The 27,684-nt window shown below is 39.8% G+C and overlaps 1 protein-coding gene across 2 annotated transcripts; it reads left to right on the top strand.

Moving 5' to 3' along the window:
- RGMB (repulsive guidance molecule BMP co-receptor b) lies at positions 1-27,508 on the top strand. 2 transcript variants are annotated; one of them, XM_034440735.3, is made up of 5 exons: positions 1-400; positions 2,115-2,204; positions 8,220-8,455; positions 11,296-11,804; positions 23,954-27,508. In XM_034440735.3, exons 2-5 carry the CDS (start codon positions 2,197-2,199, stop codon positions 24,614-24,616), a joined length of 1,416 nt encoding a protein of 471 aa, XP_034296626.2. In that variant the 5' UTR covers positions 1-400; positions 2,115-2,196; the 3' UTR covers positions 24,617-27,508. The 2 variants fall into 2 exon arrangements, with proteins under 2 accessions (XP_034296626.2, XP_034296625.2); XM_034440734.3 differs by having other exon boundaries at positions 375-899.
- The last annotated feature ends 176 nt before the right edge of the window (positions 27,509-27,684 follow it).

Below are 27,684 nucleotides of genomic sequence, written 5' to 3' on the forward strand. Positions count from 1 at the left end.
AGCGTTGGCGGGCGAAGAGGCGGAAGCGGCGGCGAGCCAGGTCGAGGTCTCCCTGCGCTCCTCAAGCAGCTCCGGGCCCACGTGCGTTGCGCTCCCGCTCCTCGTTTTGCTTCCCGGAGACAGACTCGCCGAGACGACAGAGCCCACCCCCCACTCGCCTTCCCTCCCCTCCCCTTTTGTGTCAAAACTCAAACCAAGCGAAGAGGGTCTGTCGCGCTTTGCGGCCACGGAGTCGCGGCCGTTCGCCGGCCACGCGGCGCAGGAGGCGCCCCTCCAGGCCTTGGGATCAGAGGGCGGGAGGAGACGCCTTCAGCGCGGTGCGCTCCTGTTGTGGCGGGCGGCTCCGCTGGGGCCGCGGGGAGGAGAACTTCGGCGAGAAACTAACGAGGCGATGCTTGCGGTGAGTGGTTTTGTTTGGTCGCCGCTGGGGCGGGGGAGAGGAGGAAGCGGCGGAGGAAAACCGGGGTGGGTGGGTGGGGGAGTTGTTTTTCTTTTGCTTTTTTTCACCGGCTTTTCCTTAACTTTGGAAGCGGGAGAGGGGATCGGGCTCCTGGGAAGGCGCGGTGGCGGGAATCCGCCTTGAGCAAACCCAAACACCTGGAAGCTGGCGCGCCGGCGGGAAAAGCAGGGCATCCAACGGCGCAAAGCGGAGCGCAGGCTGCCTGGCTCAGCCCCTCACACGTCCGCCGCCCGGGAATGAACGCAGCTGCGCTGAGGCCGCCTGAGACCCGAGCCGGGATCCGAAGCGCGCTTCCTGAAGCCTCACTTACGGAAGGGTGGCCGCTCTCACTTGAGGAAGGCGACCCTGAAGGACAAGGCGGGACCGGTCTACCAGCCTGCCTCCTCTGCGGCGGCTTTGCCTCTCGAGGAACAGGATGGTCTATTGAAGCGGGACTTCGGTAAAGATAACTATGTTTATGAAAAGGCGGGCCCGCTCCCCTTCTCGCAACAGTAGCGATACGAAGTAGCGGAAGACTGTTAATTGTTAATGAGAAATTGGAGCTGGGGGACGGGGGGGGGAATGAGAATTTACTTCGAATCCAGCCGCTTTCCATTTCTTTGGATGTCATCGCCAAGAAACTGTGTGGCTCAGATGAGCGAGTGTGGGTTCAGTTGGAAGGAAGGCTGGTTGTTTTCGCGGTTTCTTTCGTTCTCCTGAGCTAAGCTTTGCTTTGCCGGCAATGAAGTTATGGGCAAAGTGCCTCGGGTGCGATCTCCAAATCCCCCTTTCCCGCAGCAGATCTTTAGGGACAATACTGCAGAGTAATCTACTAGCCCCATCTCAATCTACATTTACTTGGAAGTTGGAATTTCCAAAAATGTCACAGAAGGTTATTCGAAATAAAATGTGTGTAGGATTTGAATGGAATCAGTCAAGCAGGGCTGATTCTGAGGGCTGTTCCAAACAAAACAGGTCAGAAACCAGACTGATCATACACACTGTACAGTAAATGGATAAATACATGACTTTGTCTTGGAAGTAGAAAATAATATGAGATCATTTTTTGGGGGGGGAGGGCGGAATAAATGGTAATATAGTTTATTTTTCTCTGGCTTTTTATGCTGGAATTTAAAAAGCACCAAGTGAGCCTTCTCAAATTTTTACAGTTGATTGCAGTAACCCTTCTCCTTCAATTCTATTTAAGGTGTCATAAGACTTGGATTGTGGGTCTTTTTTTTTTTTTTTTGGTAAAATAAGCAGTGTGTGATGCCCTTGGCAATTTCAGAACTGATCTTCCAGTTTGGGCAGGCTCTGCATGGGGAGGCATTCATGTCTTGCCCACATTTTAAAGAAAAGGAAAATCAGAATGAAAGAGAGCTGTCTTGAGATATATTAAGGACCCTGCAAATCTCTTAATGCTGCCTGGTTAGTGAGAGGTTAATTTTGTTTCAGCAAGACAAGGGTGCTGGTTTCCTGAGATAAATGGGCAGGAAGTGAATTGTTTCCCCTGCTGGCCAGCAGCTCCCAAATGCTTTTTGCACCTGCTACTCTGCATTTTTCCAGTTCCTGGCTGCAAGCCCCCCTCCCCTATTTTTCCCTTTGGCCGTGAAAAAGGACCATATTGCTGCTGCATCTTAATTTTCATCTGTTTGTCTTTGTGATTGCGGATCAGGTCCTGACGTACCAAGTGTCCTGTCCTCTTCCGTGCAAGTATAACACGCTCCACAATCTGCTCAGCACAGGAAGAGTTAAAGATGATGATGTAAGTAGCCAAGTATTTCAAGGCAGATTTATTCAGCACTTTTTATGTGTGTGCATGCACACTGATATTTTCTTAGTAGGGTGGAAGAGCAAAACAATGGCAATGCCAGGAGCTATAAAGGGCAGCTAGCTCTTACCCTGAAGTAGCCAGTTTGGAGCTCCATTTCTCTAGATGCCTTCCTTTCCCAAACACCAGCTCCTTAGTCAACTTTCAAAGATATTTGTCTTGGCAAGAATTTCAGCACATGGGAATTAAATGGTGTGTCTGTTAAACTGATAATGGAGGGGGTTGAGAAATGAAATCACAGATTGTTTTCAAACTCCTAATGTGCCTTGCATATGTATTTAGCTATGTGCAGTGATGATTCAATTCTGTTCTCTTTCTCACCTTATGTAGGATTTGTAGTGATCCCTTTTCTTAGAAGAAAATAACAAATTCTTTGTATTTTTATTGGCAAGTCCAGAAGTTGGTGTTCAGTAGATCTTGTTCCCGAGGAAATATCCATAGAATCAAAAATAGCATGATCACTCCTGTCTGATTAAATCAAAAAACATTGGGGGTTTTTTTTTGGGGGGGGAAGATAATGATTAAGGAATGGGGAGTCCACTGGCTAACTTTTTGATCAGGCACTCTTTGAACCCAACCTTCCAAGTTGTTGTAGGGCAAACTAGGATTTGTATTGCACTTATATATAAGTGCATTACAATTATTTTAAATTTAAAAGGATCCCTTAAACAGCTAAACTACAAGTGAAACCCTTAACATTTCAGTATAATCTATTCACAATAAAAATACTAAAACTTATCTCACTTCTCAAAAACTTGAAATAATATTTAAAAGTAAAGTTGCTGAAACAAACAAGATTTATTTCAAAATAAATTATAACCATGTTCTAGGCACCTGGAAATTGGTAAGGATTAATCTATAAAAATTAAATAATTGAGTGTTGCTAATCATTTGTGAAAATGGATGATCTGTTACTAAACAAAATAACGTGTTATATAAGCATATTTGTAAGCAGAAAAAAATGTTCGTGACATGATTGTTTTTTCTCAAAGTCTTAACCACACCCAAACATTGAAATGCATACATTTTAGTCATAGCTCACAGGAGAGTAAAGCAGTTTTATTAAGACTTCATTCATTAGTTAGAATGTAAGTGCTAACATTTTCTTTCAACTAAGTTGTGTAGAACATAATTGACTTTGGCACATAATTGTCATCTTATTGCTAAACTCTTTATAAAAATATCCCTGCTGGTTCAGAGCAAACCTATCTTAATCTAGCATTTTGTTGCTCAAAGTGATCATCTAAAAAACTTTAGGATGCTCACAAGCAGGAAATACAGACATCCTTCTTTCCTGTTATTTTACTTCTGCAACTTGTATTTAGAGATATGCTGTCCCCAATCTGGAAGTAACATTATGTCTTCAGGAGTACTGGCTTACTTTCAAGATCTGACTTGTACACATACCCCTCTCCCTTAAAGGCATCTAAGTTAGTAGATGTTACAATAATTGTGGCAATTATGCATTTATAGTGAATAGAACAAAGGAAGATCCTATATTGGAACAAGAAGAATAGAACCTAATAGTGATTTTTTTACAGCTAATATTTCTGTTGAATATTTATACACTTCGAGATTTGTCAATCACTTTCAATATGTTAGCATTTCAAAAATTAAATGCCATCTGGCAAACAGTAACAGTTCAACACATCAAAGTATTTCAATGGCAAAAAGTCCTATTGGCGGGTTAACGTTAATATCGAAATATTATGGTCATATTCTGTAATTGCAAAATATGTAAATGAAATGTATCAAATTCAATATTTTCTGCATTTACAGTTGATCAATACTGTAAAGCCTTTTTGATGACATGTAGTTATTTTTTTAAGTGAAAGCAGCAATGTTTCACAATGTTTACAATAACTCAAGAATGCCCTCTACAGTATGAAGACTGTTGTGCAGTACAATGTAGCATAGGAAATCTCAGCTCATACAAGTTTCTTCATGTGGAATTTGCTTCCAGCAATAATATTTATATAATGCATTTACATTAATATATTAACTGTACAAGGAAGTCCATCTTATAAGCTAGTGTAAGCATTATCACAGAATTCATACAAAAATGTTCATTGCTGAAACCATTGATAGAGGTTGGACTATTACTGGTACTGTCCTTGAACTTTGTCTATTGAATATTTGATTTACATATTGTAATATATGACTTTTCCAAAAAATCTTTTAAAGTATAAAATGTTACCTTGCTATCGATAAAAATAATATCCAATGAATAAGTATTAGATAAACTAACACACAAGGAAGAGGCACTCATTCTTTATTGCAACTAGAATCACCACGATACATTTTATTTATTATTTATTTATTAGTCTAATTTATATGCCGCCCTTCTCCGTATACTCAGGGTGGCTTACAATGCATTATAGCAATAGCCTGCATATTTTTATGTATATACCTGCTTATTAGGGCTTTCGGCCTCCCCCTAAGCGGTGGTGTTCTATACAAAGCTGGATTATTGCCCCCACAATCTGGGTCCTCAATTTACCTACCTCGAAAGGATGGAAGGCTGAGTCAACCTTGAGCCTGGTGAGATTTGAACTCCCACTAATTGCAGGCAGCTGGCAGCTAAGTGCTAGCACTTAACAGCACTTAGTCCGCTGCATCACTGAGGCTCTTACATAAACAGGATTCAGACATAACTATATGAATAAACTCCAAATAGCTGTAATTGTATAATAAAGTTTACTATTCTGTACAGTGTACAGAAATTGATTTAACAATTCAATGACTAAGATTATGCACATAGTAAAGCAAATCAAATTATGTTCTAGCCTCACCCACTGTGCTTTATTTTATTCATTTTTTTTAAAAATACTAGCCCAATCCCAAGATTCTGAAGTGAGTACAAGCAGAATTACAAGAGTCCTCCAATAAATACTTGCTAAACAAGAGCATCACTAACAAACTCAGCTGTGGATGTGAAACACCTGTATAAAATGGAATATGTTTAGGTTATCACCTTGAATACTAGAAGTAACTTCAACTGCAAGACACTAAAGTTTGTGCATGCATATTTGAGTTGTTGCACATTTATGCATTCATATCCCTGTCTATTTATATAAAGCCAAGACTTTTTAACAAAAGGAATGAGTTTGCTTTCTAAAATCACAACACAAGTTTTGTTATGCATCTCCTCTTGCTCCCTAGCTTCTGTGTGTTGAAAGACAATTGCATGAGCAAATATATTACTCTTCCTGATTTTATCTCTGTATTTTGAATGGACCAATCCATAAGAAGTTTAAAGTGATTAGAGCTTTGTATTGAGATAAGCAGTGGCAAGAGTTGCTTTACCTGTGGCCTTGCATAGACAAAAGATACAGGATAAGGAGCCTTTTACAAGGATGCCAGTTGCAGGCAACAAATATAGTGAACTGGCTCTCTGGAATGTGTGACTGGACTGCTCATTCAGGCTTAAAGACTGGCTAATGCAAGCAGTTTTCTAAGAATTTATATTTTTCACATTAATTTTGATGTCAATGCAATATAAACTTACCTTGAACATGTAATTTGAAAGTACATATTCACCAATGCTTCCATCTTATACCTTTATTATGGAATCAATCCCATTGGATTCAGTGGGGTGAAATTCTGAATAAACAAACCTTAGAAGCTTTTTTATGGCCAATGTACAAATAGTGATTCATATACTATGGCTGCAGTTACAATAATTTAGAATAAATTATTTCAGAATTAAGCTAAATATGATTTTTAAAATTGCTCATTCACTTGAAGAAAAAATTGCCATCTGTTGCACATAACTTTTTCATACTTATACAACACTCCTTTTTTTACGAAGTGCTGATATACCGCTCTTAAAAATTTTACTCTAAAGGTTCTCAAGTACTTTTTCTTACAATTGAGGCATTCAGGGGCAAATCCAGCTCCCTTTTTTGCATAGCAAATATCTCAAAAAAGATTCCACAATTTGAGGGAAATAGGAAAATTAATCCACTGCTTGTATTTCTTAAAGAATACACTGATAGTTGATAAAAAGAAAGGTGCATGTAAGCATCAAGATGATTCATGAAGATTGGATTCAATTTTACACTTACTGAATACTGATAAGGAAATTGGTTGCTTCTCTACAAATTCATTGTGCTTCTGACTAGCATCAGTTAAATTACTGATGAAAAAAAAGTTGCTCTCAAAACTCTAAACTTATTTCAGTGACTGCTTTCTTACTCGCCACCATTCTAACATCCCTAAGGAAATCACTTTTAAAATTCAGATTAGTTACTTCAATTTAACTGTTTTGGGTGCCTTGGGGTCAGTTGCTGACTTTAGCAAGTGCCTGGACTAACCAATGCAGCTATTCTTGGCAAGATTTCAGAAATAATTTGCCACTGCTTGACACATTGTGAGTGGCCCAAGGGCACATAACTGGCTTTTTAGGCCTCAGGCAGGACTAGAACTCCCCGTCACCAGCCTAGTGCCTTCACCACCACAGCAGATTGGTTCTCAATTAACTTGTTTAAACCACTTTAAAGTTGGATTGAACCTGCAAGGTTTACTATTTCCTGGGAATTACCATCAATTGAAAGTAGATATTTGGCTAATGATAAGCCGCATTATACAGGTCATATAATTTTTGTTACTCTCTGCGACTGATTAAAATGGGCTTGTTCTAATGGCTCAATTACACCCGCATAAAAAATAGATCAACCCCGCTTGTAGTGAGCTCTTGGAACAATGGGACTGCTGCAATTTTAATTATGAACAAAAGATCTTGCATCATGCGGAATAATGGGAGTCACCTCTAACTGTGCTTTTCTTAATTAAAGACCAGCACGTCAACTAAATGGTTCATGAAGTAGTCAACTGAATTAAAAAGAAAAACAAGCCTATTGCTCATAAATTAGGGGCGCCAAATTACTAGAAATTGCTCGTTTTGTTTATTTGAAAGGCATCCGTTCCCTTCCACTCAACCATCCTCCGGGCAACAATCCCACTACTCGCAACCAACCACACGGCCTTGCAGGCTTGAGTACCCCGAAACGCAATGAAAGCTTTCCTAGCCCTTCCTATTTAAGAGTTCTTGCCTGAATCGTGCAGTTTAGTTACCGCGCGGGAAAAAAAATTGAGTTGAATCACATTATTGTTTCCTCCCCCCTCCCCCCTGCGCTCCTCAGTTTGTCTCTGAAGCGAGCTTTATTAGTTCTGTTTCTGTATTTAGAAGCACTGGCCGTTCAGGGTCTTTTTCAGCACTGTAGGCCACGGGGGCCTTGACAGAAAGATCGGTTGAACGACCTTTTAAGCTGTCCAGAGTGCTCCTCTATATACCGTCAATCTTTTTTCCTTGGTGGTGGGTTCCAAAGCAGGGGTCTCCAACCTTGGCAACTTTAAGCCTGGCGGACTTCAACTCCCAAAATTCCCCAGCCAGCAAAGCTGGCTGGGGAATTCTGGGAGTTGAAGTCCGCCAGGCTTAAAGCTGCCAAGGTTGGAGACCCCTGTTCCAAACAACTTAAAAGAGGCGGAGCACAACGGATCCAAACTGGCAGTTTTAGGTGGCTTTGCAAGTTCCGGCCTCCTCCGAGGCCTTGCCTTTGTTTTAATTGGAGGGCCCCTCTGAGCCAATCAGAGCGCGCCGGGAGGAGCTTCGAGCTCGCTGGGTGGGGGGGGAGGGAGCGGGAGCGTGTGCGGAGCCGAGATTGTTTCCAGTGGGCAGGACGGGGCTGTGATTCGCGGCGAGTCTAACGGGGTAGCGAGGGCGCTTCTCGATCGACCGATCTCCGATCGACTCGTATTTCCTCCCCCACACACTTTGCATCCGGATTCCTGCTCACCCGCTTTTGTGTGTTTGTTATTTTTCTCTCTCTCTCTCCGCTTCCTCCCCTTGTTGCCGCTCCGCGATGCCGCCGCCGCCGCCCCTTCTGGGCCCTTTTTCCCTGGCGTGGCCTGGCGGCCTCTTTCCACCGTGGGGTTAAATCTGCAAAGGAAGAAAAAGAGGAAGCGCGGAGGTCCGTCCCCCGGCTCATGCCTCAGCCCCGTCGCCGCCCCGCCGCCGGAATCCCGAAGAGCTGCATGGACGGGCATGGGGACAGCGGCCCCTTTCTGCGCCATCGCCTCCGCCGCGGTTGAGGAGCAGCCAAGCCGTCCCGGTCGTCAACCGCGCCTCCCGCCTTCGACTGCCCTCGTCGTGCTGCTCGGCCTCGGGCTGCTCCTACACGCAGGTAATAACCGCCGCTGCCCCTTTCCGAGATGAGGGTGAGGGAAGATTCGGGGTGGTCTTAATGGGGATTTGGAAGCAAATGGGCCACGAAGTGAGGGCGGGGGGGGGCGGGGAGGGATGCTCCGGCGGCCACAGAAATTGTCCCGAGTATTCCGACTTTGGGTCTTTTGGTTCTTCTGGAGTGGAAAAAAAAAACCCCGTGATTTGATTGGAAAATGTTTAAAAAGTAAACTTTTTTTGTAGAAGAAAGTCTGCGGCTGAAGTTTGGAACAACCCACTTTGGAAGAGTTTTTTTTTTTTTTTTAAAGAGAGAAAGTTTGGATTCATTCAAGGCTTGTTGCGCCTGCTAGATTTAAAAAAACAAAAAAAAGCGCCTTTGTTTTGATCTACAAATCCGGAGAATCCTGAGCCTCCCCGGCTGTGCAAAAATGCCCCTTTGCCCGTTCTTTGCAAAAAAAAAAACAAAAAAAAAAACGGGGGAGGGGGGCTTTGGCGGAACGATGCGGCGCTGAGTCGACCGGGTTCGAGGGAGGAGGGGGAGGGGGTGGCGGCCGGCTGCGTCGGGGTCTGATTGGCGCTGGGCCCTCCCTGCCTTTGGTGTTTACTGAGTCGGAGCTGGGATCGGATTTCTCCTCTCGCTGCCGCTCCCTCCGCGGGCAGGAAGAGAGTCTGGGCTCCCGTGATCTGCTGTTGCTGCTGCCGCCAGTGGAGGATCTCGGGAGGGGAAAGCGAAGCAATCGCGGTGTTGATTGAAAGGCGTCCTTCCAACCTCTACGGGAGTTTAAATACCGTCTGGCAGCTGGAATTCTGTATATTTTCTGGGTTCTGAAACTATTTTGATGAAGCTTGTCCGTCTGTTTCTGCGAGGTTGCTTTGTGTGAGAGGACGAGCCAGTCTTTTCCCCAGGGATATTCTGAGAGTTACAGTTACAAAACGACTGGCGGGGACCAGGTTTAAGAAGGCTTATGGTAACCTCATTGGGTTAGAACAGATAGGGGTCTAAGAGTGGTATAGTTTTTCTCTCTTGTTCTCTGAATAAAGATCGATCGGTTTCAGCGTTTTAAAGACAAAATTGGTAGTTGTTCAGAACAAAATGGGGGGGGGAAATCAAAATGTTTATATACAGTGCAAAAGATTTACCAACGATCTGGTATGGTAGTTGTACTTCAGCAAAATGAAGAACAAGAACAGTGCAGTAAAAAGTCCTTTCAAAATCTATGTATTTAGCCATTCAGCCATAGATTAAGTGTTAATATTTTGAAATTATTAACACTTAGTTTGGATGGATTAGCTTAGCCTTCCTTATTTTTTTTTTCAGGAGGAAAGCAGTGTTGGTTTATGATAGCCCAAAGTCAGGAAGAGTTTGGTAGCATTTTATTTAAATAAGATTTATGAAAATGTTTTAATCAGAAACAGTGCTGTTCTGACATTTGTAATTTGCAACTCGTCTTATATTTTAATTTATTGTAGGGATATATTGTAGGATTCCCTTCTCCCAGCACCACTTCCCAGTATTTATGGCCAATAGGAATCTTGGTATTTAGGTGTATCTATTTAAAACATATAGCCACCCATCTTATAACAAAATGTGGGCAGATAAATGTTAGCTATGTTGGTGTTTTTAAAAGCTGCCCAAGTGCTTTGGAGATTTTTACAGAGTAAGAGGAAATACTGTTTGACATACTGTTCATCTGGATTGTGAAGGAGAAATTTAAATTTAAATAATATTGAACTAAAATATTTGAGGTCACATTTATACTACTACATTACATGCATATGTCTTTTTAATGACAGGCATTCTATCAATGTGCCTTGGCTTCTGAAAAGGTATAAAAGTCCCATCAAGTGAATTTGAGTCTAACTTCATAAATACCCTTTCCATGACTTTCTTTGTGAACTGAGAAATGAAATCATGCTCAAATGAACAGAATTGGGAATACAAATTAATCTTGCTGTGTTGATGAACATGAGTGTTGCTTTTGTGAAAGGTTGGATATGAAATTGGATTTCTTAGTCTGTGATTTCAAGTGATAGACAAAATATGCATCCTGCATATCATTATTATTATAAAATGAAGGTGAAGAAGAGTATGATCTGATGACCATGGATGCAATTTGTTCTGAATAGAACTTTTCTTAATTTCTTGATATATTCTGTTGTATAGTTTGGTTAGAGAAAAGCAATCAAATCCAGTTGTAGAAGCAAACACAATTTATCTACAGTTGCATGGTGATTCAGTTATGGGATTGTAGGAGGTCTGAATAAAGTATTGCACTACAGCACAGGTGTCAAACTCGCCGCTTCACATTGCCATCATGTGACGTTTTGTGACTTTTTTACATTCGCGGAGGTGGGGTGGGCGTAGCCTGTGTGTGACACATCTGGCCCATGGGCCACCAGAGTGACACCCCTGCACTACAGCAGAAGTGATGCGGGTCGGCCCCTTACATTTTCCAGGACGGTCCCATGGGCCTTGTGTTTGACCATCCCTGTTCTAGATTATCTGATTATCCATTAGTTAGAAGGGATATTGAACATAGATAAAGGATGTATTCCTACTTGTCCTTTATTAGGGAGAATTTCTTCAGTACTTTGTAGGATTTATTTTTGAATAACCATAAGAGGTCGAGGCTGCTGTTTTTTGGAATGTGCTATTGTGGACAACAAATGTCTATTACTACAATATCTATATGCACTTAGGGTCCTGCATAGATGGTGATAGTTTATTAAATTTGTATGTCACGCCTCCAGTGACTATTGCATTAAAAGGGTTTGGGGTCTTTTCTCAAAGAAGTTAATTATATCAAATGCTAATATTTCCCTGTTCAATCTTCTGCTCAGGTGATTGTCAGCTGCAGACACCATGTCGAATCCAGAAGTGCACTACAGACTTTGTATCCCTAACATCTCACCTGAACTCAGCCATTGATGGCTTTGATGTGGAGTTTTGCAAAGCCCTCAGGGCCTATTCTGCTTGTACCTATCGTAATTCCAAAGTCTGCCGCGGCAACCTGGTCTATCATTCTGCTGTGTTGGGGATTGGTGATCTCATGAGCCAGAGAAACTGTTCTAAAGATGGTCCAACATCCTCTACTAATCCTGAAGTTGTTCATGATCCTTGCAATTACAGTGGCCGTCAGGCAACCAGAGATTATCGCGGAGGAGAGCAGATTCCCCCTACTTACTTTTTCTGTGGCTTGTTTGGAGATCCCCATCTACGGACCTTTAAGGATCATTTTCAGACATGCAAAGTGGAAGGGGCTTGGCCGCTCATAGACAACAACTATTTATCAGTGCAAGTGACAAATGTTCCTGTGGTCCCAGGATCCAGTGCTACTGCAACAAATAAGGTATGCTTTGGGTCAGATGTTATCCTTTATCACCTAGTTTCAGAAGCTCAGAAATGTTGTGAAGGTTAACATTTTTTTCATAATACCTGAAACTAATAACTGTTGTGTATAATCTATTGCCAGTGAGGAAAATGAGTTGATTCTTGGCAATTAAAGAATGCATAGTTGGCCAGCCCTTCAACTACAATTTGCAACTGGTCCAAAAAAGTTTGTTCTTGAGGTACTAGTGCACGTACAATTATGTAAGAATACTCAGATTTAAGTACTTGATGTTTTTTGTTTGCTTTCAGAATTTTCATGGACAGCATTTTGGTGGTCAAGATCTATTTACATTTTGGAGAAGGGTGTAATAGGAGGGAAAGGGTTACAGAGTGGCCTTGGTCATGCATGTGGGTAGGATATGGAGAGGTGAGAGGGATTGCCTTCAAAATAATTTGAATAATTTGAAAGGTGGAAAGAGATGGCCTTCAAAATAATTCCAGGCTCAGTTGTGGTCAAGGGCTACATTTAGACATTTGCCTGGATTTTGGGTAACTGTAATATTGGACATAAAACTGCTGGCTTGGTTAACTTTAAACTGGCTTAGTGTGGGTAGTGGTTCCTCCGTGTGGAATTTTGGACATGCATTTGTGAAGTTCTTGGTGATTATTCAGATTTCAAGTCCCAGAATTTCATAGGTTGCCAGGCTGTGATCATGTGATGGCAAAACACTTATGCTTCTTTCCTTGATAAATGAAGAAATATACATTTGCTCTAGAACTGCATAATACTTTGTTGCAGAAAACTGCTCAGTAGAAAATAGTGAAGAATATGAGGCACTAGAAATAAAGTATCAATGTGAAGGGTGATGTATTACTTTCACACATGATAAGTCAGAAGGATCTTTTACACATGTATTGAGAAAATAAGTAATAAAAGGTCATCATAGATTGCTTGTTCCTTTAGTTGTTTATCTACAAGAATGTTAACTCATGCAGTGTTTGATATGTTATACATGTACCTGTCTCTGAATATGTTTTAATCCAGTATATTTATTCAGCTGACATGCCTAAACAAGTCTGTAAAAGAGATACTCAAATGCCACGTTTTATATGCAGATTTAACACTCAAAATACTTTAGAACTGTGTTCAGTCGGTTTAACCCCCCCCCTCCAAAGGGAGGCAGGGGCACAACAAAAGACTTGAACAGTCAAAAAAATAATTTTATCTTTAAAATGGCAACTTCAATTGAAACATTAGTAATATGCAACCTTGGTTTGCAGTTCAAGGAAGATTGTGAACAATGGGAATTGTTTTCTATCCAATCGATCTGAAACAATGTCAGATTGAAAAGGCTGCTATTGAACTAAGTTTAAGGCTTTCTGAGCATTGTTTCCCATCTCCCCAAAGTTGACTGTTGTGATGGTCGCTGCAGATGGACTTTAGGACACTCACTGTATTAGATAGAGAACTTGGGATTTGTTATTACTTTTGACTCTGAATGGACTGACTGCCTTATGTTAGTAGGATCTATTGGAATCACCCAGAATATGGAGCCAAACAATAAAAGGTGTTAGTGTTTTTTAATGGAGGAAACCAGCATTTCATCAAATAAAGTGTCTTTATTTATTGTTGGCTTCACTTTCTTGAAACTGCAACCAATAGGAATACTGCAAAGTGTGTCTTTTAAATTGCTCTCTTTGTAACTGCTATTGGTAGAAACTTGTTCCTCTTCATATTTTCCCACTTTTTCTCATGGACTGAATCTTTCATCTCGGATATAATTGAATAACACAGTCATTTTCTTCAGTGTGTTTGCCCTTTAAAAACACTTGGAAAGCCAGTATCTTTTCCAAATCTCCTGTGGCAGAAAATGCCGGAAGTAAAAATAATGAGAGGCGTACCGTTCATGATCTGAAACTGCCTGTTCAGCAGTCTGCCTTGCTGTGTGTTGAGAGCATAGGCGGATATGCCGGCTAGACAGACCTGTTCCTGAAGTACCATCTATTGGCATGTCAGGTCAATTACAGAAGAAACTTGGAACAGTAAAATACACAGTGTGTGATTGAACACAACAGAGAAAAGTGTATGCATTAAAATGAATTGCATAATTTGTGCACTTAGGGATGGCTTAATCCAGTGGTGGGTTTCAAATTTTTTTACTACTGGTTCTGTGGGCGTGGCTTGCTTGGTGAGCATGGCTTGGTGGTCATGTGACTGAGTGGGCGTGGGCAACTTGACATCACACAGCCACGGCCACTCATTCACATGACCACCCCACCTAGCCACACCCACAGAAAAATGTTTGAATTTCTACCTATCTACTTATTTTCTGCCCAGGCCTGACCTAATCTATCAAAGACATCCTCCTGCATGCCACCCTGCCCTCCCTTTTGTCAATCACACACGTTGCCCCGTTTCCCCTCCTTCAGCGGTCCCAGCCTTAGTGCTCCCCCACCACCACCTCTTTCTTCAGGCTGCTTACCTTCTTCCTGTGGTGGCTGGTCCGGAGTCCGGAAGGCAAGCTGACCTCAGGTAGTTTTCGGCAACCTCCAGCCAGCCACCGCTGCCTGCAAGCAGCTCTCAAAGAGCGGCAGCTGGGAGGCTTCTTGCAGTCGCATTGCCATTGAAAATTACCAGAGGTCAGTGACAAAGCCACTGCCATCGCCCTGTTCTTTGCGCCGGCCACGCACGTGCATCCCATTGCCTGCTGTGTTGCACTCGGACTGACACAGCAGGCAATGGGATATGACGACAGCAGCTTTTTCGGTGACCTCTGGTAGTTTTTGGCGCCAATGCAATTGTGAGAAGCCTTCCAGCCACCTCTTTGAGAGCTGCTTCCTGGCAGTCAGGCGGGCGGGCAGGACAAGCGAGCAGCAACCGGGCTACCAGATCGGGGGCGTGGCCAGTCAGCAGTTGCTAATGGTTCGGCGCCCCAGGCCAAATTACTACTACCGGTTCTCCCGACCCGGTGCGAACTGGTAGAAACCTACCACTGGCTTAATCCAGTTTGCAACTATATCTCTCTAGATCTAAAATGAAATCAGTCTATTTCCGGATTTAATACTGAACACACTGTGAATCTGCGGTTTAAGGACATTCAAGCCAAAGCAGAAAATGAAACATCATTTGGAGCTCAAGAAGCTTCCAGAATGCCCCAGCCTCTAGTTGTGCATTACAATGAGGCCATTGGAGCAAATGGAGTTCTGCTTGGAAACACTCTCCTCTGAGTGCACCTTAAATAGATAAGGATTTTTTTTGCTCAGAAAACTTGAAGCAGTAATCTTAACTGTCTAGTCCAACGATTCTTGTCCTTGGCAGTTTTAAAATGCATGGACTTCAACTACCAGAATTCTGCAGTCACCATGCTGCTTAGGGAATTCTGAGAGTTGAAGTCCACATAACGTAAAGCTGTCAAAGTTGGGAAACACTGCTCTAGTTCTTAGTATTTATCTGATTACTTTAAGTGGGCAGAATCAAAGGTTTTATTTGAAAGAGTAAGCTACATTATACAGGTCCTCTACTTACATTCATTTGTTTAGTGACTGTTCGAAGTTACAATAGCACTGAAAAATGGCTGATGACAGTTTTCACACAACCATTGCAGCAGCATGATCATGTGATCGATATTTGGACACTTGACAACTGGAAGTGTCCTGGGGACATATTATCACCTTTTGCATCCTTCTGACAAGCAACATCATTGGAGGAAGCCATATTCACTCAACAACCATGTTACTAACTTAACATCTGCAGTGGTTCACTTAACAACTGTGGCAAGAAAGATCATATAATGTGGCAAAACTTATTTAACAACTGTCTCACTTACAAACATGAATTTTAGTCTCAATTATACCCATAAATCAAGGATTATCTGTAGTAGAGTAGTTTTCTTTAGAAAATGCTTTGTTTCTAAATTGAGCAACACAATTTAATAGAATACATTGAATATTATTAAATAATAATAAAATAGAATAGCTAGAATCTTCAAACTTTTTCCCTAAAGAGATTTTGCTTAAAAACATAACTTTTTACAATGTACTGCAAATGAAAACGTGGATAACCTTTTTCACATGTTGAAAGATTAGTATTTCCTATTTTTTTCTAGAACTTTCTTCTAGAAATAAAAAAATATATTAAATCAATTAATAAATAATGATATATCTTTTAAAATTCCAGAAAAAAAAAATTGAAATGACATTTTGAATTTCAATAAAATATTAACACACACAGGGATGGATTAAATATTTTATTTTTTTGTCCCCGCTATTGGAATATTTTTCATATTTATACAGCAATATAATTAATATCTGTTAATTTCAGTTTTTGTCAGTTTATAATTTTGAATATAATTCATATCCATATTTTTTCCAAATATGCACACACTGATTTTCAATTGCTCTCAGAATTAGAACTGTCATTAATTATATAATGACAGTATGCTAAAAGTTATTGTTTTGTTATTCTGAATTACCATGCTTGAATTTAATAAAGGAATAAAGATGGTCAGTGAAGGTTTGCAGGTGGTCATTGACTTATTGAGTTGAGAATCTTGTCAGGAGGACAACTTGTACAAATTGGATGTTAGTTGATCACTTCAAGGTTATATCTTGTAGCTCTACATATCGCAGAGCTGATATTGATGGGTGCATAATTTCAACACAGAAAGTCTTTAATAGAAAACCACCTTTTTTGAAGCTGGGAGCTGGCCACAATACCTTTAAAATAATATATTGGTGCTTTTCTGGAAGGTTTAAGATAATTGATTAGGCTAGCCTTAGACTGGATAAGTATGCAAGTTCAGTAGGATGTATTTGCTTTCCCTAATCGCTGTACTGTGTCACATGTTCATAACTGTTAACATGCTGATAACCTAACTCTTAATATTAGCAATTGACTAGTCTGCAGTGACATCACGTTGACCTGTACAGGTAGACTTGAAGCCAGTGGTGAAATTTAAAATTTGTTACTACTGGTTCTGTGGGCGTGACTTGGTGGGGGGTAATGTGACTGAGTGGGCGTGGCCAACTTTTTTTTTTTTACTTTTAAGACCATTTTTTCTACAAAATGGTTTTAAAAGCCTCTGACGATCAGGCAACTCAGCTGGGATCGTCAATGGCCTTTAAAAACATTTTTTCTACAACCTCTTCTGCCAAAGAAGTTGTAGAAAAAATGCTTTTAAAAATAAAAAAAAAGCCTCTGATGATCGCGCGGCTCAGCTGTTTCAGGCTGCAGGGATTGCCATTGCCTATTGCTGCGCGGGCCTCTGCTGCTTGCTGCAAGGAGGTAAATTGCTGGGAGCAGATTTTTTTTTCTTGTGCTAATCAAGCTATGCTGAAAATGAAAGTAAAGCAGGCTATTTGCTGCAAAAAGGCAAAATTTCTGGGAAACACAGGCAGATTTCTTTTTCTTGTTTTCCTCACCAAAAAAGGTAGGTGTGTCTTATAGTCAGGAACGTCCAAAAAATACGGTATAAGTAAAATCATTTGAGGCATTTTCAGAAGATCGGTGAATAATCTCCATTTATTAGTAGGAGAGTAAGATGCAGGTACATTCCTTAATGCCACCTAGTGAGTTTGGACTTCAGCCTTATGCGTGAAGTGTAGAATGCAAACATTTCTATTGTGGATTATCCCTGGAGGCATAGAATTTAGCCAGGTGTACCTTACTGGTGAGCTGTAGAATCAATTGGAAGAGATGTATTAAAAATGAATGAATAAAAGCAAAGTAGTTTAGGAAGAGAGTTGGCAGGAGGGGAGGTGAAATGTTTAACAAAAGCATTGATGTTTTAAATGCACAGCAATATCATCTATTAATAATAAATGGTGTGGTATAGAGCAAATGTGCCAGAGTAAGTTATTGCAGTTTATGGATTAGGTCAGAGAAACAAGTAAGCAATGCAGATGGTGTTTGGAGGTTCAGAGACTTTCAAAAAGCATTTTCATGATCATGCTTAGAGAGTGAGGGGGTATGTACTGAAAGGTTTCATTTCAAGAAACCTTTAAAGGAGGAATAATTGACAGAGCAACCCAATATGCAGCTAGATGGGATCATTCTCTGGGGGAAAATCAGATGAGTTCTGATAATATTAGTGTCCATGAAGAAATGCATTTGCTATTCTTCTGTAACACTTTTGCAGTAATGTGCAATATATGTGCATATGGAACTGTCTGTAGTTGGGTTGATTGACAGTTAACACTTTAAAAGGAACATTACAAACCTGTATGTGTTTACTCTGACGTTAAGTCTCAATGAATTCACTGATTGGATTCCCAGATAAATGAGTGTAAAATTGCAATGCAAGAGTAGTAAATTCTTTCTTTTCATAGCAAAAGACCAAATAGTAAGCTTGTAAAGCTTGGCCTACTTTAAATCTCTACAGGCGAAGGATGACTTTTTGTCATGTGGAGTGATATTACACTATCTTCTCTCTGTTTGAAATAATAATAATAATAACAACAAAACAACAACAACAACAACAAAGGCAGAGTAGAACTCTGTGGAAAGAGACTGAAGAATCAGCAGCCTTATGTTGAAGCTCTCCAAAACATTGGAGAAGTCCAGGGAATCAAAAGCAAAGGATCATTTGCTCCAGAAAAATCTTTTTATTCTTCTCAACTAACCTTTGCTTCTTTTCTCTCTGGATTTTTTTCCATGATCATGCTAGGAAAAACATGAGAAGCTAAACTTAAAACTACCTCATTATTACCCAATGTGTTAAGAAAAACCTCAACCACATTCTCTCCCAAGCAGCTGCAAAATTAACAAGAGCTTCTCCCAGCTGCTGAATCCTGCAAGATAAAAGCTCGGAGGACCTAAGTCCTATCCCCCAGAAATCCTCTGGGTTTTTTCACGTTAGCCTAGTCTCTTGCTTTGGACAACTACTTTAGTAGTTTCTGCTAGCACCATCTATCTTCAGACAGTGTCTTACATGGTATCCACCATAATTCCAATATGTGACAGCTATAGGACCTTCATATGTTATACTGTCTTGATACTCTATTTCTTCAGTATAACGGTATACTGTTATACTGAAGAAATAAAATGTAAAAACTGAGGTGATTTAAATAGTGCCATCTAAATTATCCCAGAAAATGGGAGCACAATCCAAGGAACAACAATTAAGTCAACAATTATTCTTGGATATATGTATTTATCCATACAGAAGAATGCTATTTTCTTTTCTATGTCATCTAAGGCCTTCCAGATACCTTGCTATCAATTCTCACCATTCCAGACACTTAAGGCAAATAGCTTTAAATATGATGGATAGTCAGTGTTTACTTTGAGAATAGTTAGTATAATAATGAGTACTTGCCGGAACATTATCTTTGCCATCAACAATACTCAACATGTTAATCATTCACCTTTCCCATATTATTGTTTCAAAAGTGTTTGTTTTTATTAAAACAATAACATTAATTTTGGAACCAATCTGTTGCAGGTAGAGAAATGTGCTTCTTGAAAGAAAGGTAGTCATATTACCTTTCACACACGTGTAGTTAGGGCTGCAGTTCATAAATGGATGTAATTTTGCACATATTATTTCTATGGTAGAGGTTCTCAATCTGCCATCTCTGAGATTTTATTTGAATTCTTCATATCCTCCTTCCCTCCCTCCCCCACCTCTTGGCTTTAGCATTACCCATTGAGAGGAAGTTTTAACATGCCTGAAATTCTTGAAGTATGGGAATTCTCACTGGCATGGACACAAATTTTCTTGCAGTTCTGATTGTGTAGTGTAAAATTGACTCAGTTGTACTCATGATTGGAAACTTTCATTTAAATGAGTTTATACTATAAAATGTAGCAGTTGATATTACAAATACTATTTATGTGAAAAAAGTAAAAGTGAATGTACTGGTACTAATAATAGTTCTTTAAACATGTGAATTACTGAAATCTTTGCTGAAACAGGCTCCAACAGAACATAAAAATGATAGCTTCTGTTTGTTTAGAAAGCCAGATAAAATGTTTGGAAAAGATAACTTTTTGTAATCTTCCTCGTGGTTCCTTTGCCAATACTGAAGACAATGGATGAATGAGGTCATAAAAAGAGCATTCAGCTGAAAGCACTGAATATATTGCCATCTCTTTCTAATATCACATGCCTTTATTTAGCAATCCCTTGTTATAAAGTCTTGGGAAAGTTTATTGAATTGTAATGGGCATCATGTGCCTTTAGAGATACATTGAGAGGAACAGCTGCATTTGCGGCAAGCAGAAGGCAAACACTATTTGGCATGGGTCCTAGAATTCTATAGCACCAAGGTAGTTGGCTGTCTTACGTAGGCCTTATTTTGGACATTCATATCTTTGCAACATGGTAATAAGAGAATTCAAAAGAGATCAGATCATGATCTTTCTGACAGAAGATATGATCCCACATATTCAGCACACAATTGTTCTGGTTCTCTCTCATTTTTTTCCTGTAGTTCATGGGCCCTTCAGAGGACAATAGTTCTCTGATCTAAAAAAAATAAATAAAATCAAAGGGATACCATGTGGAGAGACCATGATCATGTCTTCTCTCAGAAACTCATAACATACACATAGTAAGGGAAGTGAGTTTTATGGATGGCTTTCCCCACTGCCCTCAAAACATGGATCATATTCCAAAGCTTGTCCTAGCAAAGGGAATTACATTGCTAAGTTTTCTGCTGGATGCCAGGGCTAGGGAACCTGCCATTTGATGTGGCAAGAGCAGGGTGGATTTGATTTAAATCGAGTTGATTTAAATCACAATTTAAATCACTAGTAAAAAGGCTTGATTTAAATCAACTCGATTTAAATCATAATTTTTAAAGAGCAACTGTCATCTCTGCTACTCCTTTGACCCACTGTTGACTCACCGATAGTCCCAGTGTTGCAGAATATACAGCCTCATGCTACGTAACTAAGTTCCATTTCATGCTGAATAAACTAAATTATTTATGTATCTTAAATAGAAAACTATATTACGATAGATTTTTACCCCAAAATAAATTCGATAAAAATCAAAAAAATCCGATTTAAAAATCTGATTTTTTTGATTTTTTAAAAAAAATCGTTGATTTTTATCCACCCTGTGGACCACCAACATATATCATAAAAGACTTGAATCAATGTTTGGAGGTTGTAGGGCAATGGATAGGGGAAACAGATTGAAGCTCAATCCTAGCAAGACAAAGTAATATGGATATGGATATGGACTTCCAGTTCTGAGAACTTTGCATCTCTAATTCTAAATAAGGTTACATTTAAAATAAATTCGATTTAAATCAAAAAAATCCGATTTTTTTTTTTTTTTTAAATCATTGATTTTTATCCATCCTGGGCAAGAGTTGGTGTAGTACATGGAAATCTGAAATTTTATCCCAATAACATTGCCCCTCCAATGTTAAATCATCATTGGAAGCAGCTATGCTTACTCTTTGGGGCTTTGCTTTAAATTTTCCATCTCAGACTTCTAAATGCAATTGGTTAAAATATGGGAATCAACTGTTTTGTCAACAAAACTACAATCATTCTATGAAATTGAAGAGAACATAGCTCAAAGTGACGTTAATGGGGAGAATTATGGCAATTAGTCTTATGGCAAGATGGTGAGGCTGAAGGGATCAGCAGAAGGAAAGGAGAGCTCTAATTAATCTCTCACTTTAGGTATGAGTAAACTTGCTCAGGATTCTTATTTTCCTTTGGCTAATAGCTTTTTCTGCTAAGCAGCATTAATTTAATTACAAAGTGGATCCCATGTCTATGCTGCTGGAGACTCGAGTTTTTCAGCCACTAAAAAGTAGCTGCTCATTCGTAACATGTTCTCATTCTCAGTTTTATTGTATAGCATATTTCATTCTCAGCTTTATTGTAGTACCTGATTCTCCCCTTCCATTCCTGAGAGAAATCAAGAGAAGAATGGCTTATGCAACCAATAACTAGTGAAATCTTCTCCAAAGTATGGTTCCCTGGGGGATTGTGAGCTGACTCTTAACATTATTCAAAAAGAAATTGTGGTTTTCTCTGGTAGAATAGAGAGCACTCAATCCTTGCTCAGAACCAGACAATGTAAACACATGTTTCCTTTCAAAGCCACACAGTCCTGGTGATGGCCTGTGGCTATGCATTTGAGAGACTGAAGACAAGCTGGGCTAAAATAGCTAAACCTCGTAAGTGATTTGGACTGAAGAAATTGCTGGAAAATTCCAATCTGGTGGCACAAGGGTGAATATGTGGAGCTAAAACAAGTATGGTGTAGGAGGAGGAGAATGACGAAGACAGAAGAGGGAGAGAATCCTGAATGTAGTAAAAGCTAAATGTTCTTGATAGTATCTGATAAGAATATTGTGTGGTGCCCTTCCTAACATGAATATTTGACTCTTCTTTAATTGACAGCTCCTGTTAAAAATGACAGAGAACAAATATGAATAGATCAAAGTTCAAGTTCTAACACCTATGTGGAAGTTCTTTGGTCAACTTTGGGAAGGGCAGTCACTCACCCCCCCTTTTTTTAAGGGGCAATTCTTTGTGAACCATCTCAAGGCTCCTGAGAAGATAGGTGGAAAATAAGAGACAGATTATGAAAACTAGTTATTTTGTTAGAATTATTTTGTTCCATAAACTTATAAACAGCTTAGATGCATTTGATTAAAGAAACACGCAATGTAGAAGAAACATGTATCTTAGAGCAAAACACTTACTGCTGGAAGAGAGAGAGAGAAATACTGAAGGGAGCATTCTGAAGTTTAATACTAGAGACCTTAGAAGGGAATAAAGTAATCTTTAAAATATATGATTTCATAAACAGTAAGGTAGACATGTAGAGAACATTTGCTTAGGTGTTTTTCCCTCCTGAAAATGGCGCACGTGGAAGCTGAAAACGGGACTCCTGGAGATTGAAAATGAGGCGAGCGGAGGTGGCAATGGGCTGTGCAATCCCCGCAGCCTAGAACAGTTGATAGGTGGTATTCCGGGAGGCAGATCCAACCACCAACCAGTGCTTGTGGTAAATCAGGCTGTGCTGAAGCTGACCAGGCTGTTTGATGCAAGGAGGCAAATTGCTGGGAGGCAGAGGCCAAAGGGTGCTGGCCAGTGGGTGGGTGGGGCTACATTTGGTATATAAGACACACCTAAATTTTCACCACCTTTTAGGGGGGAAAAAGGTGTGTCTTATACTCCGAAAAATATGGTAATTGAAGACTTTGTACAGGAGATTTGCTGCTAAAGTTTGGTGACAAATGAGAGAGCTATGAGGACTTGCATAACCTGTTTATTTGCCTGGAAAACGTCTGTATTACGTAGACAGCAACTCACCAATATAGTTGCTTAAGTCACTGATCAGGTGATTGGTACTATAATAGTTATGATTTATACTATGGATAATACTATGGATATCATATTTTTCTGTCACATCGGCTTGGGATAATTCTGAGGAGATGTTTGCAATCCACTAAGATAAGAGTACTTGTTTCCATTAGATCTTACGAATGTGATATATTCTGAAATGGAGTAAATTTATCATTATGTACATTGAAGACACTTCTTTTGTGATTTTGCACAATGAATAAATATCCTCATTATTGGTATTTGGCTGGAAACAACAGCACAGAATTAACTATCTTGTCTCCTACTTTTACTCTTATGGAGCCCTACTTTTTAAGTCGGAAAGTTCTCCCTAAGAGGTTTAGCTGTTTTAAATAGCGGCATGTTGGTCTTCTTGTAACTTTGAGGATAAAGTAGTTCTGCAATAATGATTTGGAAATGTTGCACACTGTGTGAATTGACAAACCTGTTCCTGAAATTTGTATAATTACATTGCTCTATTTTTAACAATAGATGCTCCTCTTTAGGACTTCTTAATAGCAATAGCATTAGATTTATATACCGCTTCACAGTGCTTTCCAGCCCTCTCTAAGCGGTTTACAGAGTTAGCCTATTACCCCCAACAATCTGGGTCCTCATTTTATCAACCTCGGAAGGATGGAAGGCTGAGTCAACCTTGAGCCTGGGGAGATTTGAATTGCCAAATTGCAGTTAGCTAGCAGTCAGCAGAAGTAGCCTGCAGTACTGCGTTCTAACCACTGTGCCACCGCAGCTCAGTTTAGTCTGTTGGAATTTATATATTCCATGATACATATCGATGAACTGTCATGTGTCCCATTCTAACTCTCTTGTTTCTTTTGTTTTCCCCACAGATTACCATTATCTTTAAATCTTACCAAGACTGTACAGACCAGAAGGTGTATCAGGCAGTAACCGATGATTTGCCAGCAGCTTTTGTAGATGGCACAACTAGTGGTGGAGATGGGGACCCCAAAAGCTTGCGTATTGTGGAAAGAGTGAGTGGCAAATATGTGGAAATGCATGCTAGGTACATTGGAACTACCGTGTTTGTGCGCCAGCTTGGCCATTACTTAACACTATCCATTCGCATGCCAGAAGAGCTAGCTCTGGCTTATGAGGAGAGCCAGGACCTGCAGCTCTGTGTGAACGGCTGCCCTTCCAGTGAACGCATTGATGACAACGGGCATCTTCCTTTACCAGTGGTAGGGCAGCTCCTTCCTTCTGGTGCTTCAAGTCACACCCGTTCCATATATACACTGGAGAGTGCAACCACCAAGTGCCATGAGAAGATGCTGCTGAAGGACATCTATTTTCATTCTTGTGTGTTTGATTTACTCACCACCGGTGATGCCAATTTCACAGCTGCTGCACACAGTGCCTTGCAGGATGTTGAGGCGCTGCATCCGAGGAAGGAGAGATGGCACATCTTCCCCAACAATGAGGGCAGTGTTCAGGGGGGAGAATTTGGACTTGGACTTGGACTTGTAGGCTTTCTGCTTCTTGTGTTTTTGTAGGATCCTCCCCTCTTTGGTGGTTGTTGTAGAGAACAAAGTTTTAAAATATATATTGTCATAATATATTAAGAACATATATGTATATACCGTGTATATGAAGGGATGCTTTTTTGTCCTGGGACATCCAGAGGAGTGTATATAATTGTGTTATCCTTTTTCTTATGTATGTTGGATGTAATATTCTTTTGATTGTAATATTTTTTTGCTTTGCAGTTGGTGAAACATTTTATAATGTCCTCTCATCAGGACCTAATAGAAAGCACTTTATTTTTTATATATTAACTATTTATGTGTATCTAGGTAATATGTAAAGCATATATCCATCTGTACATATATCATACCCAGTATGCCCTCTAAGTATTGCCTAGCTTAATTCATACACTTATACATTTTATTTGATTCCTTTTCTTTCTTTTTTTGCCATTCCTTTAGCCAGTTACGGCAACACAAGAATCTAGCTAGGTAGATAATGTAGACCTAGGTCTAAGACAAGCCTAGGATTTACATTGGACCCTGGGCCAGTAGCCTCCATTTCATAGGAATGCAGCAATTATTGGCCATCAGCCCTCAGAATTAGTGCATTCACAACTGCATCTTATTGTTTGCTGATGCAGCAAATCTCTGCTTCCTTCCAAGAATTGCTTTTTAGGATTAAAAATTGTACTTGGCTTCTAATATACAAGTACAAAATACAAGTTTTCTACGAATTTCGCAAAGGACACACACAGAAAGCTGTGTCTCTTTTCCTTCCAGATGTCTATGAATGAGGCCTAAAGACTTTCCAAAACTTTTTGGGGTGGGCTAGGACTCAAATCTCTTTCATATCTATATGGATGTCTTCAAGTGGTTTGTATTAAATGTTGTACCCTAAGATAGTGGTAGGCCTTACTTGCTTAATTTTACTGCTAAACATTTTTGCAACAACAGCAAAACCCATAAAAATTGGTAACGAATATAATTTTTGAATTGTCTGAAAAGAAAGGTAGAAAATTAAGAAAATGGATATTGCTCAGGAGGTTAACTACTTAATTATCATTCCTTTGTCAATTTTAGCAAGTTGCTCAACTGCAAGACTTTGTGCATTGGTCTAAGTACAAAGATGCATATAAACATTATTTTAGATGTGTAAAAGACTGGCAGATTTATTGTAACATCAGTTTTGATGGACTACAATCTACTCTATTATATGATGCATCTGTGATACAAGCTGCAGCCAATAAGAAATTAATGACACAATTAAAACTTTTGGGTGCCCAAATGCCATTTTGGGTTTTTTTTCTTCTTCTGTGTAACTGAGGAGACTGTGTAAGTGTTCCATACTTACAGTATTTTATTTCAACATAGCTCCTTCCAGCGCTTGCTAGAATTGTTGCACTTAGGTCCTTAAAATATACGCTAGGCACAGAGAAATCTATATAAAACATTCACTGCCAGCTGAACAATCATTTTTTTACTCTCTTATTAGCAGAATATCATTTACCATGCTAGCAACTAGGCTGACAACAAGCCTGCTTCAGACCATTTCAGGTTAAATGTGATTTAAGGATTGCTAGAGTTTCTGGTTACTAAAAACAATCAGCTTTAGCTACGCTTAATGAAGAGCAATTAGCAAAACCAGGCATTGTGTTGGGAAGGCATGGTGGTTCCTTGGACTGTGAAATGGTACATGCTCCTTTGGACTTTAGTGGTTGATCTAGGAATGGGTTGCTATGTTTAACCAGCATTTGAGACTGGAAATGTCAAAGATTGAAGGTGCCACCATTATCCTGTCCCTGGATTTAGTTGCATTGTCCTTCCATGTGCTCAGTAACTTTCATTGAAGTGGAAAAAATTGGTTTGTAATACTGATTGGAATTGTATCCTAGTTATACACATATCGTACTTCTAGCTTGCTTGGCTTGGATTTATGACATGCAAATTCTTGTTGAGCTTGAGTAAATCCTCCCTGTCTGCTTTAAAGTGACAGCACCATAATTGTATAAGCTTTTACTTAAAGTCACCAAATACAAGCAAAATTGCTTGCTAGTTTGTATATTCAAAATGTGCCTGATGTCAAAAGTGTTCGGATGAACTTGAGGTTCAGTTTTTGTGGCTGAAGTACATGACTTAGTTTTTGCAGCTACAAAATGTTTAAAATTCTGCCTTTGGTCAGTTGTTAAGGCAATAAGGCAACATAGAATATGAAACCAACCTTACTGTATTTCTCCCCCTGTACCCTTTCCAGTCTTGTATGGAGACAGACATGATGGTCTTAGAATAGTTGATTTTTTTCATATTTTTATGTGCCAAGTGAAAAGGTATTTGTGGAAGAAGTCTGGTTAGACAAGTCTAGAGTTGTAGCTACAATGTAAGCCCATTGTAAACAACAGGTATATGCTAATTTTCTGCATTCCCAAGATGTGCATACATGCATGTGCTGACAAAAATGCACAACGAATAACTCTAAACTGAAATCCAGAGAGGAATCCTATTTTGGAAACGTTGGCATTTGGAATGCTTTTTGCTTCTTGTCCTGTGCGATTTCTTACGAAAATGTTATTCGCACATGTTGGTTCTTAAAAGTCCACCATAGCCAAAAGAACTTTAGTTAATGCCAAACATATGGATAGTTTGAAGCTAGTGAGTGGTCTCTGGGAGAAAACATATACTTAGAGGGAACACTGGTTTTCACAGATACTCCAACTGACTGTTTCTTTTAGAAAACTTCAGACTTACGCTTGAGAAAAAGAATACAAAACAAAACCCACAGTATGCCCGATATTTTGCAAACCGTTTTAGATGTGCTTCATGGCTATACTATTAAGTATATGTTTGTGTGAAAAAGAAAAGTGACCGTGCAGTGTATACTTTAAATTATGATAGAATAATAAAGTTACATATCATGCTGTGGAATGTTTGTGCCATTACTGACCCCTGCTGGTTGCCAGTATATAATAGTTGACGACTAGTAATGTAAACTAAAGGTGTGTTCCAATCAAATCCAACCACTCTCCAAATTTTGAGAGGAAAATGCGGTGCCTGAAACCAAAGCAACAGCTTATCGAGACGAGACTAAAGCCCCATAGAGT

This window comes from Pantherophis guttatus, chromosome 2, assembly GCF_059756535.1.
Source record: "Pantherophis guttatus breed Tessera chromosome 2, ASM5975653v1, whole genome shotgun sequence".
Taxonomy (NCBI): Eukaryota; Metazoa; Chordata; class Lepidosauria; order Squamata; family Colubridae; genus Pantherophis; species Pantherophis guttatus.

Excerpts from the sequence above, each read along its gene's own strand:
- RGMB (XM_034440735.3), top strand. Across the intron at positions 8,456-11,295 it reads CGGGCTGCTCCTACACGCAG|GTGATTGTCAGCTGCAGACA; the intron begins GTAATAACCGCC and ends TCTTCTGCTCAG. Across the intron at positions 11,805-23,953 it reads GTGCTACTGCAACAAATAAG|ATTACCATTATCTTTAAATC; the intron begins GTATGCTTTGGG and ends TTTTCCCCACAG.